Here is a 26,508-nt window from a genome sequence, read left to right as displayed (position 1 = left end):
TCACACAGCTAGTAAGTGTCAGGTCAAGATTTGAACTCAGGTCCTCTTGACTCTAGGGACAGTGCTCTGTTCACTATACCACCTAGCTGCCCTGTAGCCCTGCTTTCAATGTTTCTTTCTGCTTTCTTCATTTCCACTGTAACCCTTTTGCCATCGATTTACTCAAACCCACCAAACAATTACTCTAACTCCAAGTATGTAGTATTTGGTCTAATTCAGCTCTTGGCATTATTATTGTTCTCTCCCAGATCATTGCCATCATCACTGAATATTTATTATGCCCAATCTGCTACATGGCTCCATTCTCTCTTTTTCAATGGCACAGAAAAGAGACAGCCCCTGCTCTAAAGGAGCCTCTTTAGCTGATTTGGTCTGGTGGTTTTCTCTCTGTCCTAGTACTTGAACTGTTATCCCTCATTGGACACTGATGCCCACCTCTTTCTTCTTTAGAACTCTCTCCTACCTTAGTTTGAATCCTGAGTTTGAATCCTGCTTCAGACACTTAATGGCTTGGGGACTTACCAAGTCATTTACCTCCTTTCAGCCTCGGCATTCTCATCTGTAAAATGGAGATAATAATAATAGCACCTTCACAGGCTTGTTGTGAGGATCAAATTAGATAGTAGCTGTAAAATGCTTTGCAAACCTGGAAAAGTAACATGATATTCCACAGCACTCATTACTTTGGTTACCTTTCGAAAATGAAAAGATGTCAGAAATGAAAGCTATCTTAGGGATCATCTCATTCAGCCTTATCATTTGGCAAATAAGCAAACCAAGGCCCAGAGAGATGAAATTACTTGCCCAGCATCACACAGACAGCCAGTGATAGGTCATATTACTTGTGCATTGGAATTCAGATTTCTTAACTCCTTTTCTTCTTAAGCTACTTTTCCTATGTAATATTGTATTTACTTTTCTGGGCTCTTCACAGTTTCCTTCTCTGGCCAGTTAAAATGAGAGGAGGGACTGGGTCTTCTTGGACCTCACTTTCATCATCTTCTGTATCTGATCAATTCCACGGACTCTCTCTAATCAACCAGTCAGTTAATATGCATTTATGAAGTGCTTACTATTTGCTAATCATAGTGCTAAGCAATGAGGATACAAAGAAACAGAAAAGACAGCCCTCAAAGAGATAGCAGTCTAACGGGGGAGATAACACTGGAGGCAAACAACTGTGTCCAGGCAAGTTATGCATGGGATAAATAGGAGATGACTAACAGAGGGAAGTCACTAGAATTAAGAGGGATCAGGAAAGCCTTCTCATAGAAGGTTGGATTTTAGCTGAGACTTGAAGGAAGCCAGGTCACGCAGAGGAGCCAAAGAAGCCGTTCTAGAGAGATAAGAAAAGTAACAAGTGGAGATTTCATTTTAATGTGAACATTTCTTCTCTTACCATCAGCTTGTTTTTTCACAATCTTTTATTTTTCCCACCTGCATCTTTCACTGCAATGCTTTAAGGAAAGGTTGTTTGATTGCCAAAGTTTTCAGAAGACAGAAACCTATGAGCAGTGATAATGAATGGGCCTGATGATATATATTAAAAGTGATAAATCATTTTCAAGTCTCCCAGAGCATTTTACTTTCCTCTGGCTCCTTACCTCTCTCTGACTCTTGTGTAGATATTGATTAATGCCCCCTATCTCTTCTACTACATTTTCATCTCAGGACTGTGTTTCATTTGCCTGCCAATAACAATAACTGATAAATTAATCAACCAGACACAGAGGTCTTGCCACCCAAACTGTAGCCGGTGCAAACGGCTACATCAAAAGCCAGGTGGCCCTCCAGCTTCCATTCCTCCAGCCCCCAAAAGACTACAATAATTCTCAGCAATTGAAAATGCAAATACTCATTTCTCTTTTTTCAGGCAGTGGGATTTTGAGAATCAGAGTAGGCTAATTACCAAAGGATGGGGCTTCCACTGAATCAGCAAGCTGGATCTCTAGGAGTGAAACAAACATAAATAGGCAGCTGCAGCTTCAATAAAAGTGCTAGTCAAATATTTGAATAGTCAGAGGACGTGTCTATTCATTTCCATGGAAACGGCTGAAATCATTTGCTCCCCAATCTCTAGAGGAGTCAAAGGGGTTGCAATACCCAAAAGCTTGTCTAACGGTAAAACATGAGTTTGAAGGAGGAGAGAGTTTTTAAATGGGCACAACAGACCTGTTGACATTAGTGGCCCTAGAATGTCAGTATAACAAAATGCCCTGGGGGAAGCTAGGTGGCACAGTGGATATAGCACCGGCCCTGGATTCAGGAGGACCTGAGTTCAAATCTGGCCTCAGACACTTGACATTTACTAGCTGTGTGACCCTGGGCAAGTCACTTAACCCTCATTGCCCCCCCCCCAAAAAAAAGCCCTAGAATACCTTCAAAGACCTGTTATTTACCCTGTTTTCTTCTTCTAGCTCTGAAATGCGTAACAACACAGACAGGGAAGAAAAATAAAAAACAAAAACAAAACCCACTTTTCTTCATCCATCAGTGATGCCTAATTGATGGAATATCAAATAATGGTAAAAACAATAATGGGTTTTTGTGTAATGCTTTTGAGGTCTTCAAAGTCCTTTACATTGTATACATACCTACATTGTGTCATTGATGCTCAGAACAACCCTGTGAGGTGGGTAGTATATGTATTATTATTCCCATTTTACAGATGATGAAGAAACTGAAGACTAATAAGTAAAGTGTCTTGCCCAGGGTCAAATACCTTATAAGCATCCAAGGCACCAAATTTGAACTCATCTTCCTGATTCCAGCTTTAATATTTTATCCATAGGTTCCAAAATTCGTAAGTTATCTGTTTGTGGAATAGTGGTCAGGGAGTTAGGAGATATGGTTCATCTTATCCAAGCTTTGCAGCAAACTAGCTGTATTACTGTTGTTCAGTCATTTAGTCATGTCTGACTCTTTGCGAACATGGGTTTTCTTGGCAAAGATACTGGAGCAGTCTGCCATTTCTTTTTCCAGTACATCCCCATTTTACAGATGAGTAACTAAGACAAATAGAGGTTAAGTTACTTACCCAGGTCACACAATTAGCAAGTGTCTAAGGCTAGATTACTCTGAGGGAAATCACTCAATCTCTCTGAGCTTCTAGTTTCTGTGACGTTTAAAACTAAATGTGTGGTCACCTTGAATTAGAAGCTTTAGCACCAGTCTTTGGGCATTAAGCATTTATTAAAGCATACCAGGTATTAGTAAAAAGAGAACACATGGAGTTCAGAAAGTTAAGAAAAGGTCTATCTAGCCTAGAGCTCCAGCCTGGTCTTGCCTTTCCTCAAGTCCTCCACCACGAGCCTGCTTCAGCCATGAACTCCTAGAGCAAACTGCATGTGAAAGCTTTTTATAAGTCTGGAGGAGAGGCGGTCCTTACACACTGCTTCAAGCTGATTGGTTAGCATCATCCAAATCCATTGGTTCGCTGGACTTGAGGGTGGTCTTATGTTGATGTCATAGTCCACAGCCTCTGAGAACAACACCCCACTCAGGGCCGGCCAGGTGTGGTCTTGATTTAATCAACCTTAAGTAGGTTCTCAGTCAGTCTCTCAGTCAGTCTCACCCAATTCAATCAATTCCAAATCAATATTCAGGTGGGGCCTGTGAGCATCTGCCAAATCCCATTATTTTCTCACACTTCTTTAGCTAAAAGGGTATATGTATGAGTGGCCTTGGTGGGGTTGGGGTAGGGTCTCCATTAGATTAGATGATATCTAAGGTTGCTTGCAGATATAACAATCTGTGACTAAATCTATGGCTAACTCAGAGCACACTTTCCATAGAAAAATATTATAAATGTTGCTCAGTTTTCCAGGCTAGTTAGCAAAAAACTATTTAAATCATAATGTAGCTGAATTGTTGCATTTCAAATATACAAAACTGAAACATCTTTTGAATAATGGCAGCATAGTTGAAATAAGTGTTTAGCTGCCCACAGAGACTACTCAGAAATGGTCAAGACTCATTTGAATGCACAAATTCTATTATATATGCTAAAGTATCTTGATCTGTTTTGTAGGACAGTTATTATAGCTTGGGAGATCTCTTACCCAGAGGTGGGGGGCAGGGAGCAAGAGAAATTGGAATAAGGCATTTCTGTACCATATGCAAGGTGTCAAAATTGTACCTATGTTCATTGCTATCCACCAGGGGTCTTCTGTCTTCACTGTAACTCATGAGACTTGACTTGTCAAAACAAATCCAATGGGGGAGGGGGGAGGTGCACAGCTAGGTAGCACAGTGGATAAAGCACCAGCCCTGGATTCAGGAGGACCTGAGTTCAAATCCAGCCTCAGACACTTGACACTTACTAGCTGTATGACCCTGGGCAAGTCACTTAACTCTCACTGCCCCGCCCCCCCCCCCAGTTTCTATTATGGAAGTGGCCCTGAAGTATTCTCCTCTTTCTCCTCCTCCTCTCCCTTCTATTTTTTTTTCCTAATAGGAAAAGTAGCAATAATACAAAACACTTTCCCCATAAACCTGGTCCTTTTCCCCCAGCACCTAGCTCTGTTGAAATCCTCATGCTGTTTGGCTCAAACATGATACATATACTATTTCTGCGCCCTTTCAGAAAAATCAGAAAGAGCTCTTCTCCTAGGACTACCAGCAAAGCCTCCTCTTTCTTATTCCCTGAGAGCCTGAGCTATTACTTAGAATTTTTATCTCCCAAACAGAAAATTTGCATCTCTGTGTGCCAAGCTCTTTGGAACAAGGATCAGGGTCATCTCAGCTGCTTAGTGCCTCAGGATTAGTTTTTCTCTTCCTTCCTTCCTTCCTTCCTTCCTTCCTTCCTTCCTTCCTTCCTTCCTTCCTTCCTTCCTTCCTTCCTTCCTTCCTTCCTTCCTTCCTTCCTTCCTTCCTTCCTTCCTTCCTTCCTTCCTTCCCTCCTTCCTTTCTTTCTTTCTTTCTTTCTTTCTTTCTTTCTTTCTTTCTTTCTTTCTTTCTTTCTTTCTTTCTTTCTTTCTTTCTTTCTTTCTTTCTTTCTTTCTTTCTTTCTTTCTTTTTGCAGGGCAATGAGGGTTAAGTAACTTGCCCAGGGTCACACAGCTAGTTAGTGTCAAGTGTCTGATGCAGGATTTAAATTCAGGTCCTCTTGAATCCAGGACCAGTGCTTTATCCACTGTGCCACCTAGCTGCCCCACAGTTTTTCTCTTTAGATGATGGTCTGGATTCTTGAAGGCTAATGCCAGGCAAATACAAACTCTAGCAAGTTCTAGATAACTAGAAAGGTGTGAAATATAAGCCTGGACAATAAACTGTGTGTCATCCAGGGAATGATCCACATGAATTTAGAGAGCTCACCAGTGGATTAGGTCAGGTGTTTTTTTTTTTTTTCTTCCCAACATAGCAGCTCACAAAAACTATCTTTTAAGATATAGAGGGTAAGGGGCAGCTAGGTGGCACAGTGGATAGAGCACTGGCCCTGGAGTCAGGAGGACCTGAGTTCAAATCCAGCCTCAGACACTTAACACTTACTAGCTGTGTGACCCTGGGCAAGTCACTTAACCCCAATTGCCTCTCCAAAAAGAAAAAAAAAAAGATATAGAGGGTATATAACTTGTATTTCTTAAAGGAATACCCACACCAGTGCAATAAAACATTCCTAAAGGAATGACGTATACCAACACGTACATGCACATGTTTACTTTGGAGCATTGCTCTAACACTTTCCTTGGAGGCCATGCCATGGATTCACCAATGATACCTTTTCACGCAACAATAAAAGAGCTGACATTCATATTGTGCTTCAAGATTTGCAAAGTGCTTTACATTTATTATCTCATTTGATCCTCATAACAGCCCTGTGAGGTAGATGCTTATATTAGCCTCATTTTTAAAGATGAGGAGAGTAAGGCCCAGAACATTTAATTGATGTTTCCAGGATTGCCCAGCTAGCAAGGAAAGTGTTTGGTACTTCCTAAACGAAACTCGGATGGGGTTGAGAATAGATTCACCTAACACTAAATTATTCAGTTTGAAATCATTCAGTGCAAAGGTCTAAATTCTGAGACTAAATTCCATCCATATTCCATCTAGTCTATGATCTGGGTCCTCAGTTAATATCACTTTATTTCAATAAAGCCAGCAGGAATTCTTGAACAAATGGGAGATTCAGTGGGAAAATTCTTAAGAAGAGAGACCTGATACAGAGTATAATTTGTATATCTTAAGGCTATGGTGCTCTCCTGGCATCAACATCTTTGCCACCCCAAGTGATAATAAACAGGTTTGCCTTTGGTTAATCCATTTGACTTGTATTTTAAACAATAGGTTTTCATTCGGTTCTATTTATGGTCTTTTAATTCAATTCTTTTTATTCAGCAGGCAGCCATATAATGTTGATATAATTCCATTATTCTCTTTTATGAGCTCTTCTGTTATTCAGTGTAATAGAATTATGTAAACATCATCGGGTAGCCTCATATTCTTATTGCATTTGGCTGAATTTAAGAATGTGGAAAGCAGGCAGGGGAGTCCCCAGCTAAGACAATAGGACCACTGATACAATAAAATGTGGAGGTCAATACATTCCCAGGTGGCAATGGCAAGCCAAAGCCCTGCTGAATGTGCAATGTGCACCTCAGGGAAAGCCATGGAAATCAACCCATTGACAGGAAATTGTGAATCTCTGCTCCCTGGGTGAGAAAAATCCTGTCTGTTAATCGAGCAGAAAAAGGGGAGATTTGGGGAAGCACTGCATAAAGATGAGAATGTGTAGAGACCAAAAAAATTCTTTGGAAACCTTTTCAACAGCTATGCCTTTCATATTTTAGAAAGAAAGAAAACCCAAACACAGCAATGGCTTCCAAACTTAATCAATATGGGAGTTGAACCCTGGGCAAGGAGAAGCTGACAGAGTGGTGACAAGGATACATTGTCTTGCTCTCATTTGGTGATAAGGCCTTGTTGAAGTGTCTGAGCAAGTTTGCTTGGCTTTGAGTCACTGTTTAGGTTTTCCATGGAAACAGTTGTTCAGGGGAGTTTGAGCCAATGTTTCTGCCAGAATCTCTGGGAGAATGTGGGTCTGTCAGTATCTTTAAGGAATACTAGGGTGACCTTTAAGAAGATTCCCCAGGGAACTGGCTAATCTCATGCCACAAGTTTGGCCGGAAAGTTCAACTGTTTTGCAGAGGGGAAGAGATTTGGCTGATGTCACCTAGCTTGAGTCAACATTATTGCTGAAACCTTTTTGTGTGTTACTAACTAGACATCACCTTAAGTGCAGGGAGTGTGTGATGACTGATAGAATAATGCTTGTCAAGTATTCTGAGATCCCAGAAGAATAGCCAAGTGGAAAGAATAAAGCTTGGATTATTATTTAGTTAAGATTGCCAGCTCTCAGCTCTTTTTCTCAACTCAAGGTTGGGAAACTAATCCGAGGAGGTATTCCATATTCAAACACTTATCAGCCCTGGAACATGGGACTTCACATTTCCCAGAAAATTTTCCTTAATCCAGAATAGATTAAAAATCAAGCCTTTGGCTAAATTACATTGCAGCAGAATTTTCTTTCTGACACTCCAGGCTTATAAGACAAAAAGGCAAAACAGTCAGCAAAATCTTTTTCAGGAGTTCTTAACCTTTTTTTGTGTGTCATGAACCCTCTTGGCTATTTGTTAAAGTCTGTCTACCCCTTCTGAGGATAATGTTTTTAAATTAATAAAATACATAGAATAACAATTGAAGTGAGCTATATGAAATACAGATATCAAAATATTTTTTGAACAAGTCCATAGATCCTAGGTTAAGAACACTTGTTTTAGGTAACGCTCATTTTAATATTTATGATGTTCTGGTGTAGTACTTCCTCTACTAGTAAATATTGCAATTCTTCTATGACTTAGGAGATGTGCTTTAAGAGTTGACATGGCTGAGAAATTGATCCCCCATGAGTCTTTCCAGACTTGGATGGTTCTTATTCAACAGACATATAGTTGGCCACTGGACCTGTCCCAAAAGGCCTTTCCCATTTTACTGTGCCAAAGTTAAATGTTCTAAATGGAGTTCATGATACCCTGACAAATCAAAAGTGACCTCTGTTTCCCCCTTTTGTTTGCCTGAGTTTGAAGGCTTTCCTGAGGTCAGTAGCTTTTTTTTCTATAACTGTAGAAGCTGATGTATCTTTCTTCCCAAGGTTATCATATGATAATACCTAAGCAGTGGTCTTGGTCATTTGGTGACACAGGCCCATCTTCTTGGGATAAAGAGATACTGTCATTTCCCAAAGATCATAGATTTAGAGCTAGAAAGTAGTCCCAAAATACCTCTAAAGCAGGATATGGCTCTCCTTACAATGAGAAAAATGAGGGTAGAAATCCAACATCCTAAAAAGAATAGATCATTACCAATGAAATTCTGAACTGGCTTTTGGAACTATAACTCTAGCACTCTTGTATTAGACGTGTTGTCCTGGATACAAAGCAAAACATTTACAAATCTAAAAACACAAACTAGTGCTTCCTTCTACAAAGTATTTTATCTTTAATTGTTGAAAAAAAAAGCTGTAAGTTTTAAAAAGAGACCATAAGTTACCTCCTGTACCTGTTTGGGGCTTCCCCTGTGTGTGATATTGACTGTGTAATCATGAGAAATTGTACGCCAAGGAGAAAACAAGGGTCTAAGAGGCGGGGAAATTTTACTGTGGCTTTGTTTATTGGAGCTCCTCAAAATCCTAGATAGGTATTTTCCTATTTGTGTTGAGAATATTCTTGTGATATAGGCAGAGAACATCGCCTCTTTACAAGACCGGAAATTAAGCCCCATTGAAATCTAGTGATTTTCCCAAGGTCACTTTGGGAGTCAGTAATGGAACTTGGAATAGATTTGTGAATCCTCCTTCTTCCTTCCTGTATCCCCATTCCTTGCTGAGGTAGCAGATCTCTCCCAGGGTTTTGTTTAGTGAATGCCTGAGCTCTAGAAGAGATTTGTTTTCATTTGTACTTTACTATATTGCTGCAGTTTAGAACCACTGGTGGTTTGCCAAATACATGTGTTTGTTACTCCCCCTCCTCACCCCGCCCCCAATTTCTTTCTCTTACCCTGCCTAGGTGACCAGGCTTCTATTTAAAAAGGGAAAGGAGCATATGAGAGAGACTCAGTGGAATTATGTATACCATCCCATCATCTTTTCATTTCCCTGCCTTGAACAAAGGTTTCTATCAACAGATTAACTTTTCATTCTCTCAAGATAAGAAAAAAAAATCTTTCACATGAAACCAAAACTGTTAGGATTCAAGTACGTGGAGGGCAGAATTATGAGAGGCAGCATGGTACTTTGAAAAGAGTACCAGTTCTGGCATGAGAACATGGGTTCAAATCCCACCTCTGACATTTACTACCTGGGGAAGGCAGGGCAAGTCCTTTTCTCTCTCTGGGTCCCAGTTTCCTCATCAGAAAAATGAAAGGATGAGCTATTGGCCTCTTAAATCCCTTCCAGTTTGAAGGAATCCTATTACTTAAGACTAGGAAGCAGTGGATAGGGAGGATAGAGCACTGCTTTTGGAGTCAGAAGACCTGGGTTCAAATCCTACCTCTGACCCTCAATAACTGTGAGGCCATAAATAAGTCACTCAGCCTCTCTGGGCCTCAGTTTCCCCATCTGTTTGCTGGGTCACCATATTGACTACCAGGTGCTTTTTTTCCCCTCTTCTTCCAAAGGTTTCCACTTTTCTCATGGTCTAGTTTGAGGAAGCAAAATCAGTGCAAGTTATGGTTAAAAGTTCCTCATTCCTCCTGCTTTGGTTAAGTAATTAGGTGATCCCATTTAATTAGACACTCTTCAAGAAATTAGTCTTTGATTTATGCAATGAATTAATGATTCATGGGAAGAAGCAACTCTAACACCTCACCGGTATGGAGCATTCCTTTTTTTCCCAGTTGAGTTCTGGCAAATTGTTTTGCAATACTGAAATCTGCTCATTTTATTCTACGGCAAAGTGTCAGCGGCTGTCCTGGCCTTGGGCTGAGATGTAATTTAGTCAGTGCATTAAGGAAATGAAATGTAACTTCATGTAAAATAGGTAGTTTGTCAAATAAGCAAGAATGAAAATTAGTTTGAGGCCCAGCTTACTCACATCCATCAAATGAGGCTGACTAAGTAGATTTGTGAATTAAAACTAGTTCTTCTCCCATATAGAGAAGACTCACAAAGAAGGGAAAGCTTGCAGGGGTTTGGATTTGAGTGGATGGGGGAGTGCCTTCTGTGATAAGATTGTATAGGTCAATGCGACTTTTCTACCTAAGTGAAAAATAGTCCTTCCTCCCACTCCCACTTTACTGTTTCTGGATGTTTTCCAAATAAGACTGCTCTGAAAACTTACAGTTTTGGCTTGACCACATTCTCTTACTCTCATTCAGGGTCTGTGTAAATAATTTTTAAAATACAATTTATGAGATACCTAGTCTTATCATTTGGACTGACAACTGAATGAAATAGCAGAGCCCCTTGCATATTCATATTTTAGTATGAATTTAAGGTAACACCCTACATCTCTATTATTATTATTATTATTATTATTTTTTGGTAAGGCAATTGGGGTTAAGTGACTTGCCCAGGGTCACACAGCTAGTAAATGTCAAGTGTCTGAGGTCAGATTTGAACTCAGGTCCTCCTGAATCCAAGGCCAGTGCTTTATCCACTGCACCACCTAGCTGCCCCTGCCTTATTATTTCTAATTGTGAACTGATGAAGTTTGGTGATAAAGTATTGATAAGAACTAGTAACACCTAGGAAGGACGGTTAATAATAAAATAATTAGTGATAATATCAACAATAACAACCAGCATTTTTGCAAAGTGCTTTAGAAATATATTCTCTTTTAATCCTTACAACCACCTTGGAAAATAGGTACCATTATTATTCCCATTTTACAGATGGGAAAAAACTAAGGCAAAGAGAATTTGAAGTGACTTGTCCAGGGTCACACTGCTAGTAAGTGTCTGAGATAGGATTTGAATTCAGGTCTTCATGACTTTAATCCTGGCATGCTATTTACTGTACCATTTAGCTATCCTCATTTGGGGTTGGGCAGGGGGCAGGGGGTGTGTGCTCCTCACGTCTCCTAAAACTGTCCCATAGATTAAAGAAGGGCAACCCTGTTTATCAGTTCAGCATCTGAAATTCCACAGTAAGTATGTTAGCTAAACAAATAGAAAAACAAGCAAATATGTCCCCCAAGAGAGATGTGGTTCACTACATTAATTTTTTTTTAAATTACAACAAAAACTAAATAATTAAAAGAAAAGTAGCACATTGTAGAGAGATTTATGGAAAATGTCCCAGATAAAAACTAGACATTCAAAATATACAAGGAACTGTTTAAAACCCACAGTTGTAACTTCCGGTTCACAACCAATAAATGGTCAAAGGATATGAATGGGCATTTTTCAAATTAGGAAATGTTATTAATAATCATCTGAGAAACTGTTCAACCTCATTAAAAATCAAAGAGATACATATGAAAACAACTCTGAGGTACCATCTCAAACCTGTCAAATTGGCCAAAATAAATAAAAGCAAAAGCAAAAGTGATGGTGGAGTTGTGGAGAAACAGGTACATTCATTCTTTACTGGTAGAATTATAAACAAAATCTTTTTGGAGAGTAATCTAGTACTATGCAGTAAAAGTTATTAATTCCAGGCTTAAGAATATATAAAGCACCGGCCCTGGATTCAGGAAGACCTGAGTTCAAATAAGACCTCAGACAATTGACATTAGCTGTGTGACCCTGGGCAAGTCACTTAACCCTCATTGCCCCGCCCCACCCCCAAAAGTGTTTGGTACATAATATCATTAAGTATCATTAAGTTATTCTCTCTAATTCACTCATTTTTTTTCTCATTAACACTACTTACTGCTTGGGAATGTTTCAGTGGGCTAATATAGTTGCTTACCAAATATCCTTCACATTCCCTCATTTTGGAAACCTAAGGGCTGGAGTGGGGGGGGGGGCTTTCTGAGATCACCTCTGCTTTTTCAACTAAACCCTAGAAACCAAGTCTATGTTAGACTTACATGTGGCTATGAAATTGTGTGCCTAGGACAAGTGCTAAAATAAAATAGACAGCCCTTTGCACTGGAAAGATATTAAAATGAAGCCAGACTCTGGTGTTGTCAGGTAGAATTCGCATTTATCTGCTGGGATAGCAATACCATGTAGCTGAAGCTGAACAAGTTTGCACACAGCAGTCTAATTAATGTTTTTATTAATATGTATTAATAAGATTTTTCTCTGGGGCTCTAATAAGTGGTTCTTTGTGATATCCTGTGGAGTGCGACGGTTTCTCTTTCCCCTGCTTCTCCATGTCTTATATGATAATACATGCATGTGCACAAGCACACAGAGGCATTCCCTTTGCTATGCACAGCCTAGCTGCTGTCAAATTATATAGACATCTATTTTCTGAGCCCTGAGAGCTGTCTTCCCCGCCACAGCTTACTTGCTGGGCTCTGCACTTCATTATATCAAAATGTTCATAGAAAAATGGGCTTAATCCCTGCAACTTTGCCAGCCCTATACATCTTCCAATATTTGGAACATCAATAATGACAAAAATGGCATTAGAATTTATATTCCACTTGAAAAAAAATTGCAGAGATTTATGTGTTGCTTAAATTTGTCAACAGAGACTTTCCAGCAAAGTGAAAAGGCCATTTGAAAAATTACCTTTACTGCTTCATATTGCTTCTGCATTGGGAAGGAAATACTTTTTCCAGCAGTGAGTCCATTTCCCTTATGGACTGCCAAATCAAGGTCAAAGTTTTAATTGTGGGTGGGATGGAGGAGATGAGATTTGGATGGGAGGAGAAAAATAAGCAAAAGGGAGATTCTTAAAAGCTGAACTTTTTAGGCTAGGGTTAAACTACATGTCAGATGATTTAGTTGGAATTACTAGTGAATCTTAAAGCCATCTCCCACACACAAACTACCCCAGATAATAATGAGAGGTTATATAGATTTAGAGGTGGCAGGGACCTTCCTTTTAAGTGACTTGCCCAGGGTCACACAGCTAGTAAGTGTCAAGTGTCTGAGGCCGGATTTGAACTCAGGTACTCCTGAATCCAGGGCCAGTGCTTTATCCACTGCGACACCTAGCTGTCCCCTTCCTTTTACTCTTGTAGCTATTTGTGATTATACCTATTTATTTACAAGTTTCTCCCTCATTAATATGTAAACTCCTTGTAGACAGGGACTTTGTGTGGAATTTGGCCTTTCTTTGTATTACCAGCACTTAGCATATTGATTGACAAAACCCAGTGCTCTTATTTTCCAGATGAGAGAACTGAGGTACAAAGAGGATGTACTCTTTACCAGAGTCATACAGTTACAAAGTGGCAAAGTGAGCATTCAAACACTGGTGTGTTTTCTTTTCTTCTGTACTAGGCCCGCCCCCTCCCAGTTCAACCCCCGCCCCCAATTTACCAGTTATTGAGCAGCTATTCTGTACAACATAATGCTCTGGGGTTTCTAAGCAGGTTGACTATGGTGGTGATTTTCCCAGGAGCTGGGCTAGTGGAAGAGTGTTAGACAAGAACAAATGGTCTATATGAGTTGGTAATAGCTCCAGTTGCTCAGGTGCTCTAAAAGATATGGATTTGTTGGAAATTGTAACATTTGTGTTAAGGGTTGAATTGATAATTAGTTTACAAAATTATAGAAAGGGTGCAGATACACCAGTTCTTTGGATATTTGTCAGGAAAGACCACAATTAGGACACAAAATAGCCATCACACTTTAATAACCACAAAGGGTATGAGGACAAACAGCACAGAAAGTACAGAGACAAGTGGTGAAAAGTGGGGAGGTATACAGAGGCAGACAGCATTGGGATGAGGGAATAGGATGGTGAAGAGAGGCAGGTAGCAGGGGAAGAGAATAGGGAAGGGGAGAGGCAAAGAATATCCCTGAATTAACCAGGGTTTAGAGTTGGGGGCACTCAGCGCCATGGACCTCCACTTGGGGGTCAGGACTATGAGGTCTCATTTTTATAGGGTTTGGGGGAAAACCAGATAAATTTTTATCTGTGCCAACTTGGGGTTAGTTCATTAAAACATTCAAATTGATATGGTGGGAAATGGGGTACAGGGTTGGGGTAGGGGATGGGGTTCTTAGGAATTCCTCTTTAAAGAATTACACCCTCTTGCACACAAAACGTAGTTAGAATAAGGTGATAGTTTATTTAGGAGCAAGGGAAGGGAAGGGTGGGAGGAGGGAAACCATGAAAGAAATCCTTGGACTTTTCATGGGGAGATTTGGCATAAAGCACATGGCTCAGAGGTACCAAATCTCCTCGAACAGGAGACCGGAAGGTACTTTTATAGAGGACTGATGGGGGTGGACCATCTGCCTGTGGAAAGTTCCTTTAGTGAGGGAGGACCATCCCCCACTGGTGGTAGCTGGGGGAATTGGGTGAGCAGTGGAGGACCATCCCCCACTGGTAGTGACTAAAGGAATTGGGTGAGGGGTGGCTACAGATCCCTCTTCAGAACACAAAGGCCGAAGCCACACCCAAACTTATCTCCCCAGGGGAGGGGAGACCAGAATGAAGGGTCGAATCCCAAGCTAGCTCAGTCCGGTTTGGTTCAGCTTATCTCTCTAGGCGTTATCTGTCCTCTGGTTTAGTTTCTCAAGGAGAAGATTCCTTGGTGTGCCCCAGAGAACTTCTGGGGTGCTCTACACCCCATGACAAAATCATCTCAAAATTGTCATTAAACTTTAAAGTCATCTTCTCAAAGTTATCAGAACCTTTTTGATATTGTGCTAGTCTGGAAGTGTGGAGTTCTGGAATTTGTCTGGTATTTACATGCCATTGGATCAGAACCCTGATAACAGGACCTAGATGGCTTCTGCTGATTCAGCACGTATTACCAGCATGTGAATTATGGTTCAAATATTATACAATTTGTAAATTCTGCTCCTTTGATCTTTGGGATGATTTGTATGGACTTCCAGGTTCTCCTTTGTGATCTTATTTCCTACTATTGCCTCTTTTTACTGGCTATTTATTTATAAACTAATTAGGAGGGGGGCGGGAAGGGGAAGTGATCAGAGGAACCAGAACAAGATGAAATTTTAACACAAAGGCAAAGTCTAGAAACTGTCTAGAAATATGTGACTTAGACTTTCTCTTTTTCAAGGAAGCTAGTCAATAGCATGGTTTAATAAGAGAAAAATGAAAGAAAAGTCTAAACCAGTAACTGAAACCAGTGATTATAACAAGTGACAGGAAGGGTTGTTTTTGGTTTTGTTTTGTTTTGTTTTGTTTTGTTTTTCGGGACAATGAGGGTTAAGTGACTTGCCCAGGGTCACACAGCTAGTGTCAAGCATCTGAGGCTGGATTTGAACTCAGGTCCTCCTGAATCCAGGGCCAGTGCTTTATCCACTGCACCACCTAGCTGCCCCGACGGGAAGGTTTTAATAGAAACATGGAATTCTCAGAGGAACTGATTTCCAGTTTTCATCATTGGCTAGAATTTTGAGCTCCAACCCTAGGGTGATCCAGGCCTGCCATGCCAGTAAGAAAATAATTTAACATTGATAAGAAGGCATTTTTTCTATCTATCCCTGGGTAATACTTTAATCTCAACTCCCACTTGCAAGCAGCAAGTGAGATGCCACCAAATGGTGAGCTTGACTTAGCTTTTGATCCTCCTCTCCTCTGGGCATGTTTTGGGAGGTCTGATGTGCAGGACTCACCTGAAGTGTGTCAATAGAGTCAACTTTAACTCACACTCTTGAGAATACATTCTCAAAATCAGCCATAAGAGGAGTTGGCAAATTGTTGTATACTTTATTTAAGATGCAAAAAGCTGAGAATAGTTCACTGTTATTGCTGAAAACTGAATGATAGTCCTCAAGTGGGAGGGGGAGGTGAATCTTAGAAGAAAGATTAGTCATTATTGTTCTATCCATTAAAAAGGAAGAAAAGATGATTCTTGTTATTTTTACAATTATTCTTCCTTATATATGCATAGGTGGGTTGGTGATAGGCAGTAAATGGAAGGAGAAATTGGGATCTCTACCATTGTTGGGAGGAATTCTTAAAATTCAGAGTAAGGAAAACCATACTTCAGGACATAGGAAGTGAGAATTCATCCCTTCCCCTCCCTAAAAGAAGTGTTTGTCCAGATATATGATTCTATCTGTCCCATCCTTCCTTCCTTCTCTTCCCACATCCAAACAGCTCTCTCTCTCTCTCTCTCTCTCTCTCTCTCTCTCTCTCTCTCTCTCTCACTCACACACACACACACACACACACACACACACGCACAAACATGCCTTTTCCCTCTAAGAGATATGTCCAAAGGACTCCATATCCTTTCAACATGCCTTGGAAACATTTATAATATCGAACTAGGGAATTCTTGTCCCACTGTTCCATTATGAATTGCTTAAATTGGACCACTGAGGTCTTCATGATTTAGAAACCTCAGAGTGATCATTGGCACAGATCCTTTCCTTTCTGATGATCTATTATCAGTCTGATCTTTATTTGAAGCTTGAGCTTAGTGGTAAAAGGAGGAATTTCATATGAGACCAAGTATACAACACATGTAGTAGGTATACATACATATGCATATATATGCATATATCTAGATATAGACATGTATATGTATATATAAAACTACACCTACACATACATATCTAATTCATTCTTGGAATATTCTAAAAGGATAAAAATATTTAAGTCTTGTTTAGAGGGCATATTTTATCTCTCTTACCTTAATAAACAAACAGCCAAGCAATGATCCCAAGTGGTAGACCAAACTTAAGGATAGGGCATATTCATGCCCATTGGATTGGTGTTTCACAAACAATTTTATAAAACAGTTACAAACATTTCACACTGCCTATAAAAAAGTAAAGAGGTATATCATCACCATTATCACATTCAGTGGTGACCAGATATAGTTTCACTGCCACTATTATAAAGATGGTAACACTAGATTTAATGCCTGGTATGTATAGAATTCTTGATGTCTGTTTTTACATCACTTTTCTTATGTGATCATCACTACAGCACTGAGGCCAGTAGAGCAGGCATTATTCCTATATTATATTCTTCAGATAAAGAAAATGAGACCCCCAGAAGATTAAGTGACTTGCCCAAGGTCAGATAGCCAGTTGGTGATAGATGGAGAACTAAAATCTAGGTCTCTAGAGTACTAGTACAATATATTTTTCAGTGGAAGAATTATAGGAAAATGTAATACCACTACTGAGAGATTTCATTACAGAGACATTGCCAAAAAATACTAGTTAAGGAATGGGGAGAGAACAACATGTGGAGTTACAGGGGAATCTTTGTTTCTAACTCTAGGTCCTTCTTCAGTTATCAGCAATGATGATGACTCTGCCAGTCCACTCCATCACATCTCCAATGGAAGTAACACTCCATCTTCTTCAGAAGGAGGTCCTGATGCTGTCATCATTGGAATGACCAAGATTCCTGTCATTGAAAATCCCCAGTACTTTGGAATTACAAACAGTCAACTCAAGCCAGATACATGTAAGTACAGATGTTTATTTTTTTTAGCTGTTTTGCTTTTTCTCTCTATAAACCAATGTGTTTATTAGAATCAAAAAGATGATTGGAATGGGGGTGAAATGTCTGAGTATTATTGGGGCAGCTAGCCTCATGGAATGGATTCTTTGTTTTCTCATCCATATGATCCTTAGGATGGTTCCTGGTGGCATGAGAGATACAGTCAAACACTGACTTCTCTTAGGGCCCATTGTCCAAATCCATTAGTCAACAAAAATTCAGAGTCAAGACAGTATTTACCTTTAGAAAACTAAACAAGAAGTATGATCAAGTTGTGTTCATTCAGTTATAAAAGATTGAATGTATTAAAATTGGTTTCACTTAGTTCTATCAATTACTTTTGAAGTAGTAAAACATGGTAATGTATGGTATAGAATAAAATCAGCATAGATCCTTTATTCCTTCAGTGTATTATTAAATTACCGTGTAAGGGGTTTGGGTTTTGGTTTTTTAATGGCGCTAAGTATGAATAAGATCCTCAATAGCAAATGATGAAGATAGTTTCTAGGTTGATTCCTATTTGTTCAGTATGAAGTTATCCGAGGGGCTAACTCAGGTTTATGCCAACAGTTTAAAAAGCTTTGGATTATGCCCATAGTTCTCTATCATCATACCTGGCCACTAATTTCCATGCTCCTGTAATCCATAAAAAATAAGTGTAGGGACAGCTAGGTGGCGCAGTGGATAGAGCACCGGCCCTGGAGTCAGGAGTACTTGAGTTCAAATCCGGCCTCAGACACTTAACACTTACAAGCTGTGTGACCCTGGGCAAGTCACTTAACCCCAATTGCCTCACTAAAAAATAAATAAATGAATGAATGAATGAATAAATAAATAGATAGATAGATAGATAGATAGATAGATAGATAGATAGATAATTAAATAAATAAATAAGTGTAAGGCAGTAAGAAGAAGCTAGAACTGGAATCATCAAGGGCAGCCACTTGATTCCAAATTTGTGCAGGCCAGCCAAGACTAGGTCTCTTCTACCTGTTTTTGTATCTTTACACAGTGGTAAGAATAGTGTCCCTGGTATAATAGGTTTCTTGTAGTGTTTCTGGGGTAAGGTGAGAAATTTGTGTTGATAGAAGACTGACTTTCTCCCATGAATGGTAGAAGCCAAGCAACTTTCAATGTCCCCCAAATGGCATTAAGTACTGGATAACAAAACCCTTTAAATAAGGATCTCCTCTTATTTTGTACCTTTTCCTCATGTTCCTTACATGTATGCTTAAAGGATGGAATAGAATTTAGTTGATTGGATTGGAAGTATTAGAAGCCTGTCGTTGTATAAGACCGGAGCCCACTATTTTTAGATGAATTTTTAGATGTCGGGATAAGTGAGATGCTTTTTAGTATTTAGTTTTAATAAAGGTGTTATTTGAATACAAGGTATTATTCTTTATTCTTATTGTGATGGTGACATGACACAGGGGCATTATTTTGCATGGTTTTTCAGTTGTTCTCTCTTAGGATAGTATGTATTCATTGGTGGCATCCATAGTACCATGATATGATTGTACTTATATTGTATCTTGGTTTACATGAAAATCACATTATTAATGAAGCTGATCATGGCAGTGCCCCCCCCTGCCAGGCAAAACCCCCAACTTTTATTAATGATATTGGAAAAGAAAGCATAACATTTGAGCTCTTTATAAAAACAAACCAACAAGCAAAAACCCAAGAATAACAAAGAACAAAGGAGATACTATAGAAGAAATTCTTGCATTATGTGGGTGGTTTGCCTAGATGACATTTTCAATCTTTTCTAATGCCACAATTCTCTGATTCTGTGAATGACTTCCTTAAAAATCTGTGCAAAGAATGGTTTTCTTAATCTAAGTTCTGTGGGGATCTTTGCTCGGGTTTTGAGTGAGGTGTTTTTCTTGTTTTGGTTTTCGTGTATGTGCTAGAATATCAAAAATTTTAAAAGATGTGGAGTGTGATGTGTTCCTTTTACTTGGCAAAGATTAGGAGAAAATGCAAAGGAATTGTCTTCCGAAGGGTGTTCTTGAAATAAGATCTGTATTTATCAGTCTTATAAACTTGGGTAACAAAATGCCTATTAAGGCCTATCAGCAGCTGACATGGAAGGTAAGGGAAGAATTCTTCCATTTAAGTTCATTCTAAAAAGAAGACCTCTTCTGAAGGAAACGACAAAGCTTAATAAGCCATGAGTTGATTCTCCATATTTTAATTGTTTTTTCACCCAAATGTAAATGATTCATTCTTATTAGAATAACTTTCCAAAAGGAAATAAGAAATTTGATATTCTTCTATCCTTCAAAAAATTTCAGCTCTATTTGCTTTAAACTATTTGCTTCTAGGGCAGCAAGGTGGTGCAGTGGGGGCAGCTAGATGGCACAGTGGATAGAGCACTGGCCCTGGATTCAGGAGGACCTGAGTTCAAATCCAGCCCCAGACACCTGACACTTACTAGCTGTGTGGCCCTGGGCAAGTCACTTAACCCCAATTGCCTCACAAAAACCCAAAATAAAACAAAGCTGTTTGCTTCTGACTTCTGAATCCTCTACTATTCGACTTTTGTCTCCCACCTTTCAAAGAAACCATCTTTACCCAGGTCTCTATTGACTTTCATTGCCACAGAATAGAACCATTTTCCCATCTCCATTCTCAATCGTTCTTTGGTGTACTTGATTGACTACTAATTAGAACTCAGTAAACCCTGATTTGGGGGTTTCAAAGTACTTCCCTCAACTGGTCCACCTCATAACTCATCAGTTATCCCTGGTGCATGTCCTTTGGTTGGACCCAGTCTACTTAGCTTCTTCCATCTGAGGAGTTCCCAAAGGCTCTGTCTTTATTCCTGATCTTGTCCTCTTCAAGAAAGAAGGATGGGGGCAGCTCTAAGTGGTGCAATGGATGGAGCACTGGCCCTGGATTCAGAAGGACCTGAGTTCAAATCCGGCCTTAGACACTTAACAATTACTAGCTGTGTGACCCTGAGCAAGTCACTTAACCCCAATTGCCTCAAAAAAAAAAAAGAGTGAAGAAAGAAGGATGAATAACAGCCCTTTCTGCTTCAAAGTTGGATTAGAGCATTAGTTCCTATGGGTTTAGTTAATATTTTTATACATAGGAGACTTGATTTCATCTGTTCACCCTAAATTCTTCACCTTTCTGAAGTTTAGTATCTCCAAATGTATTTCTCCTTGCCAAGTCAGATCAAAAATGGCAAGGACAAAACTTCCTTTTTCCCTTCTAAGCCTTCACGTCTTCTTACTCTCTTAACTGCAGTGAGCAGCATTACTTCCTAAGCAAGTCATCTTCAATCCTAGCTGTATTTCCTAAAATCCAAGTTATTACCAACACTTCAAAGTCCATCCTATTTAATATGACTTCTACTTGTCTCTACCTTTTTCAATGGCCAGAGATTTAACCTAAATCCTCATTGTTTTTCCTAATGTTGCCACCTGCCATTTACAGAACAGGGTGCTCAGTATCTGGGTGATCTTGGACATATCAATCTTTTTTATTTGTCTAGGCTTTAGTTTCTTCATCTGTAGAATAGAGGAAATTTACTGGTAGAACAATAAGTGTCTGTCCTTTTAACTGTAACATTCTGTTCTCCTGACTAAAGTTTTCTTAGGGAGCATTCCCTTTCACTAGCCTTAGAATTCTTGAAACTTTACTACCTCCTTAGAAACATTTCCTAGGTCTCCTGAATGGTCAGTGAACAGAGTGCCAGACCTGGAGTCAGGAAGACCTGAGTTCAAATTTGACCTTAGACGCTTACTAGCTGTGGGACCCTCAACAGGCCCTATAACACAGTTTGTCTTAGTTTCCTCATCTGTAAAATGAACTGGAAAAGGAAAAAGTCAAACCATTCTAGTATCTTTGTCAAGAAAACCCCAAATGGGATCACAAAGAGTTAGACATGACTAAACAACAATAAAAAATCTCCTGAAATGAAGGATTTCCTTCTTCATTTCATCTTTACACTCCTCATGACAATAATAATTTTTTTCTCTTGATCTAATGTATCTGTTGATAGATTTATCGTATGCCTATATTATTTTGGTTTTTTTTTCCTGTCTGTATTGTCTGATTTAGATTGTAAGCTCCTAGAGGGCAGGGACTAACTATATTTAAGATTTTTGGTGATGATGTGTACACATGAGTGCTTAATAAACACTCATTTATGATGATGATTATGAGGCTAGACCAATTTGCTCATCAATTATTGATGTTTGATTGTTAGCAATCAGGTCAGGTAAAAAATGCCTCTTTCTGTCCTTAATTTTTTTCGATTTAACAAAACTAATGTGCATAGGAGTTCATTGACTGGATAGATTTCCCTCCATGGGAATCATTGGCCTTGCAAAGCTTATGATCTTTACCTTATTATAGATATCTAGAAATGTAATCATTTTAGAAATGTAGAGGCCTAATATGAGGAAGGTCCTATTGTGCCCTCCCATGGATTGTGTGCCTTTTATGGGGGGAGGGGATAGAGAGAGGGAGGGAAGGAGAGAGCAGAAAGAAAGAAAAAGAAAGCAAGGAGAGAGAAAGAAAGAGAAAGAGAGAGAGAGAGAGGGAGGGAGGGAGGGAGGGGCAGGGAGAGAGAAAAAGAGAGAGAAAGAGCAAGAGAGAGAGAGAGAGAAATGAAAATATGTTTTGGAATTCTCTTATTTGACTTTCTGTAGAAAGCACAAAAGCTTTCTAATCGAATACATCGAAAGTTTATGACAAGGTTATAATGTGTGGATGTCTCTCTGGAAGCAACACTTTAGACCAAGAACTGAAGAATATGAGAAATGGGGATAATTAGAACTGAGAGATGGTTACTTTACTCTGAGTTCAGGCTAATGTTGATGTTTATATAGGATATGAGTATTTTCTTTTCAAATGCTAAAACCTAATTTTGTTTAGTAAAGAACTAGATGGAAAATGGAGAGAAAAGCTTTTATGCTTATGGTGACGAGTACCATAATTAAAAACCACTAACATGCTTGACCATCATTAGGTTTTCTTAAGAGATTCAGACTCGCCACATTAAAGGACTCTGTTTTCCAGGGTTTTAGCGGTTTGCACAGACAGGACGCAATTGCTCCAGAGCATGTTTCAATAGAAAGTCTGTCTACTTTATTTCAGGGCCCAGAGGTTCCCCCAAGACCGCCTGATAATAATTTGGTATTTGGAAGCTCCTGTATCACTGCAGGAATTAAAGGAGCCTAAATCCAGGCCTGATGGAGGAGAAGAGTTCTATGGTTTATCTGCAAATTCTGGCCAGACAACACCTTGACGTCACTCCTTAGCTTCTCTAACATAGCCAAGAAAAGAAGTTACCTTCCAAAGACAATACAATGTGCTCTAATGACCATCCCCAACCAAGTAGTATGCCACTTTAACTGTAGACCAATCTCCTCGATCCATCAGGATTGCAAGATGGTGGTGATGATATTAGCGACATCAAGTCTGGAGCTTGTCTTCTGTAGTTAATCCAACTAGTCTGTTTAGGCCTAGCAGCTTCATCTGACAGCATGAGGTGGTTTCCCAGTAGGATTTGACAAATTTGAGTCAGCAAGTGGCCCGATTGCCACTTTTTCTATGACTGCTGAGAAGGTCTTTTGCAAACAGGGCACAATGGAAGCAGCCATTCTGGGCTGAAAAGACTTAAAGCTTGGGTTCCCCTGAAAGATGGAAATTTGTTGTACCTTCCCCTTTAGGGAAGGTGAACCTCTCAGACTCACTGTGCTCCCTCTGAAATTGTGTTTTTCCCCCTCTTTTGTCAGTGGTAACTCTAGTGCAGTCATGCAAATTAGCTTGGATTATTTGTCTCTGCTATATGTATCTGTATGAATCCATCCTCATAGAGTGTGGTATACACAGACCTAGGAGTCAGTAATGCATTATAGCAGATAAATACTGAAGCATTTTGGATTTTGTTCATTATAATTCTATTTTCAGTTATGTGAATATTATAAATGCCTCCATCCTGAGCCACATTTCATCAGATTCTATATTTCATATGTATATGTATTATATATCCGTGTTTCTACATAGGTAGCATTCTTATTCTACATTCTGTGAAGAAATACAGATTCAAAGAACAGGGTCCAAAAGATGTTACGCTAAGACTAAGAGAATGAGAAAAAGACTGCTGGAAAGTAAGAATTATAATAAAAATGGAATTTAACACCTACATAGGAAACTAATCCAGCCCTCTTCAATTACCACAATTAGCCATGGTGACAGGAAAAGTAATGGGAAAGGAGGCAACACACTGGTTATGTCTAGGGGTTTTTTTAAGCCTATTTGATTTGTAAAGTAGCATCAGAACCGGGGTTTTTAACCTTTTTTGTTTGTGTCAAGACCCCTGTGGCAATTTGAAGAAGCATAAGGACCCCTTCTTCAAATATTGTTTTTAAATGCATAAAAGAGAATATATAGGATTACAAATGAAACTAATTATATTGAAATACAGTTATCAAGATTTTTTTTAAAAAAGGTCATGGACCTGAGGTTAAGCACCCCTGTTCTAGAGCAACCTGAAGATATATTTTTTTAAGTATTAAGTGCATATATAACTAAAATTTCCCTCCATGTTTCAGAGGGAGGGCAGAACTCTTAAGGATGTTGGGTAGGGAGTAAGTGTTAGAGGTGAGATTTGAACAAATCATGTCACTGAGCCAGCACTCTTTCCACACTTCTAGTAGAGGCAATAGAGATACACCGAAGCTTCTTGAGCAAGAGAGTCATTGGGTCAAAATCAAAGTCTCTCAGTCAGAGTTGAAAGAGCTCTCATAGGCCACCTAGGTTAACCAATACCATTCTCTCAGGAACATAGTATCCCTTTCAACAGCAAGATTCCCTTGTTATGACACTGTAGAAAAGAATTTCCAAGGGCATTGTGGGAAATTATCAGAAAATATTTAAAATTCTTTGAATTTCTTGAGGGATGGGGGTGGGGAAAGCAGACAAATTAATGCTGCATGTTTATTCCTCAATTTTTTTTTAATTTTAGGAACTTCATTGAAATGGTTTGTTACCAATCCAAATATGAAGATATTTAGGTCGGTAAATATTTATTAGACCTCTACAGTGCCAGGGACATAGTAGATGTTTGATAAATGCTTGTTGACTGAGTATAAGGCACTATACTGGGAGCTGAAGACACAAAATCTTTTTTTAAAGCAGTTTTGTCTTCAAGAAAGATATATTTTCACTGTAGAGTACAACATATACATAGATAAGTACAAGATAATTTGATAAACACCAACAACCAAGGGGATCAGGGAAGTCTTCCCATTGGAGATGTCCCCTAAGTTGAGTTTTGAAGGCAGCTAAGAATGGAAGAGGCAGAGGTGAGGAGTGAGGGCATTCCTGGCAGTCCTGTACAAAGTACAATGTTAGAAAGTGGAATTCTGAGGTCAGGAAATAGCAAATAAGCTGGAACATAGAGAAATACCATGAAATAATTCTAGATGGGTAGATAGGAGCCAGACTGTGAAGGAATGGAAATGAAATGCCAAGTAAGGAAGACTACATATTGTCTTATAGACAATAGCAAACCACTAAAGATTCACAACTTAATATAAAGAAACATTTGTTTCTTACCATTTAGATACAATCATTTTATCCTCACCTTCATAGAAGAATCATTCTTTGACTTTCGGGTATATAGAATTAATATAGAATTAAAACCCAAAATTAAATCCTGAATCTAACATTTGTGGTGAGAAAACATTTATGGACTGGTACTAGAAAGACATTCACATTAGGTTGTAGAAGGCACTAATGACTTGAAGTTATCTTCTGACCAAGATAGGAATTATGAAGGAAGCACACATCAGATATTTCCATTCAAATTCTCCAAACCATCAGCAGTATCCTGGAAGAATCTTAATGGGTTCAGTATCCTAATGCCTTTGATCTGGGTATTTCCCAGGGTGCAGCCCTTCTGGGAAAGAGTTTATTAAAAGGATTTATGTAATTTAACAGCACATTCTTTTTTATTTCTGGTTGGTCACTCTTGCATGTGCTGGAAGATTGAAAAATAGAATAATCCCAGAAAATTCTGATCCTGGAGAGCCACTTTAAACTGTTAAGAAACTTCTTCTGGGGGGCAGCTAGGTGGTGCAGTGGATAAAGCACCAACCTTGGATTCAGGAGGACCTGAATTCAAATTCAGCCTCGGACACTTGACACTTACTACCTGTGTGACCCTGGGCAAGTCACTTAACCCTCATTGCCCCACCAAAAGAAAAGAAAAGAAACAACTTCCTCTCAGATTAGGGGAAATTTGGGTATGCCCTTTGGTTGATTGAAAATGCAATATGAGTAGAGATTGTGAAATCAGGCTGAGTTTTTCTTGGATGTGACGTACATCTTGAGTTTTTTATAAGACCCAGCTTTTGCTCTTGTGAAGATCTTTAGGAATTTTTCTAGGCTCTAGGATTCTGCTATGATCTCTCTTTTTCTCTTTCATGGGATCATAGCATAATAGTATTTAGAGTTAAGGACCAGAGAAGTGATCTTACTTGTCCAAGGTCACACAGGAATTAGTCAGTAAAACCAGGATTAAAATCCATGTCTAGTGATTCCATGACAGAACCTTGAAAATATGACATAGGCAGTTGTATTGAAGGAAATAAGGATGTTTAGTCTAGAAAAGAGAAGACTCAGGATGGTGGATGGGAGGTTGTTTGGGGTTTTTTAGTTGTTTTCAGTCATGTTTGATTCTGTGACCCTATTTAGGGTTTTCTTGGCAAAAATACTGGAGTGATTTTCCATTTTCTTCTCCAGCTCATTTTATAGATAAAGAAACTGAAGCAAACAAGGTTAAATGATTTACCCAGGCTCACACATCTACTGGGTATGAGGCCAGATTTGAACTCATGAAGATGAGTCTTCCTGACTCCAGGCCCAGCACTGTATCCACTGTGCCACCTAGGTGCCCTGGAGGGAAGGCGAAAATTTTT

The 26,508-nt window shown here is 39.2% G+C and overlaps 1 protein-coding gene across 3 annotated transcripts in view; it reads left to right on the top strand.

Annotated features, from left to right (window-relative positions):
* The window catches only part of NTRK2 (neurotrophic receptor tyrosine kinase 2), a 435,747-nt gene that overhangs the window by 219,371 nt on the left and 189,868 nt on the right, over positions 1-26,508 (top strand). Inside the window, exons 12-13 of one of the 3 annotated variants that reach the window (XM_043987825.1) lie at positions 17,336-17,524; positions 22,679-23,877. In XM_043987825.1, coding sequence (XP_043843760.1) covers positions 17,336-17,524; positions 22,679-22,707 — 218 coding nt within the window. In that variant the 3' untranslated portion in view covers positions 22,708-23,877. Of the gene's footprint in view, positions 1-17,335; positions 17,525-22,678; positions 23,878-26,508 lie in introns of those variants that run through there. The other 2 variants (XM_043987820.1, XM_043987811.1) reach the window with 2 other exon arrangements.

The sequence above is a fragment of the Dromiciops gliroides genome, chromosome 1 (genome assembly GCF_019393635.1).
Source record: "Dromiciops gliroides isolate mDroGli1 chromosome 1, mDroGli1.pri, whole genome shotgun sequence".
NCBI lineage: Eukaryota > Metazoa > Chordata > Mammalia > Microbiotheria > Microbiotheriidae > Dromiciops > Dromiciops gliroides.
This window is presented reverse-complemented; position numbering and strand designations above follow the sequence as displayed.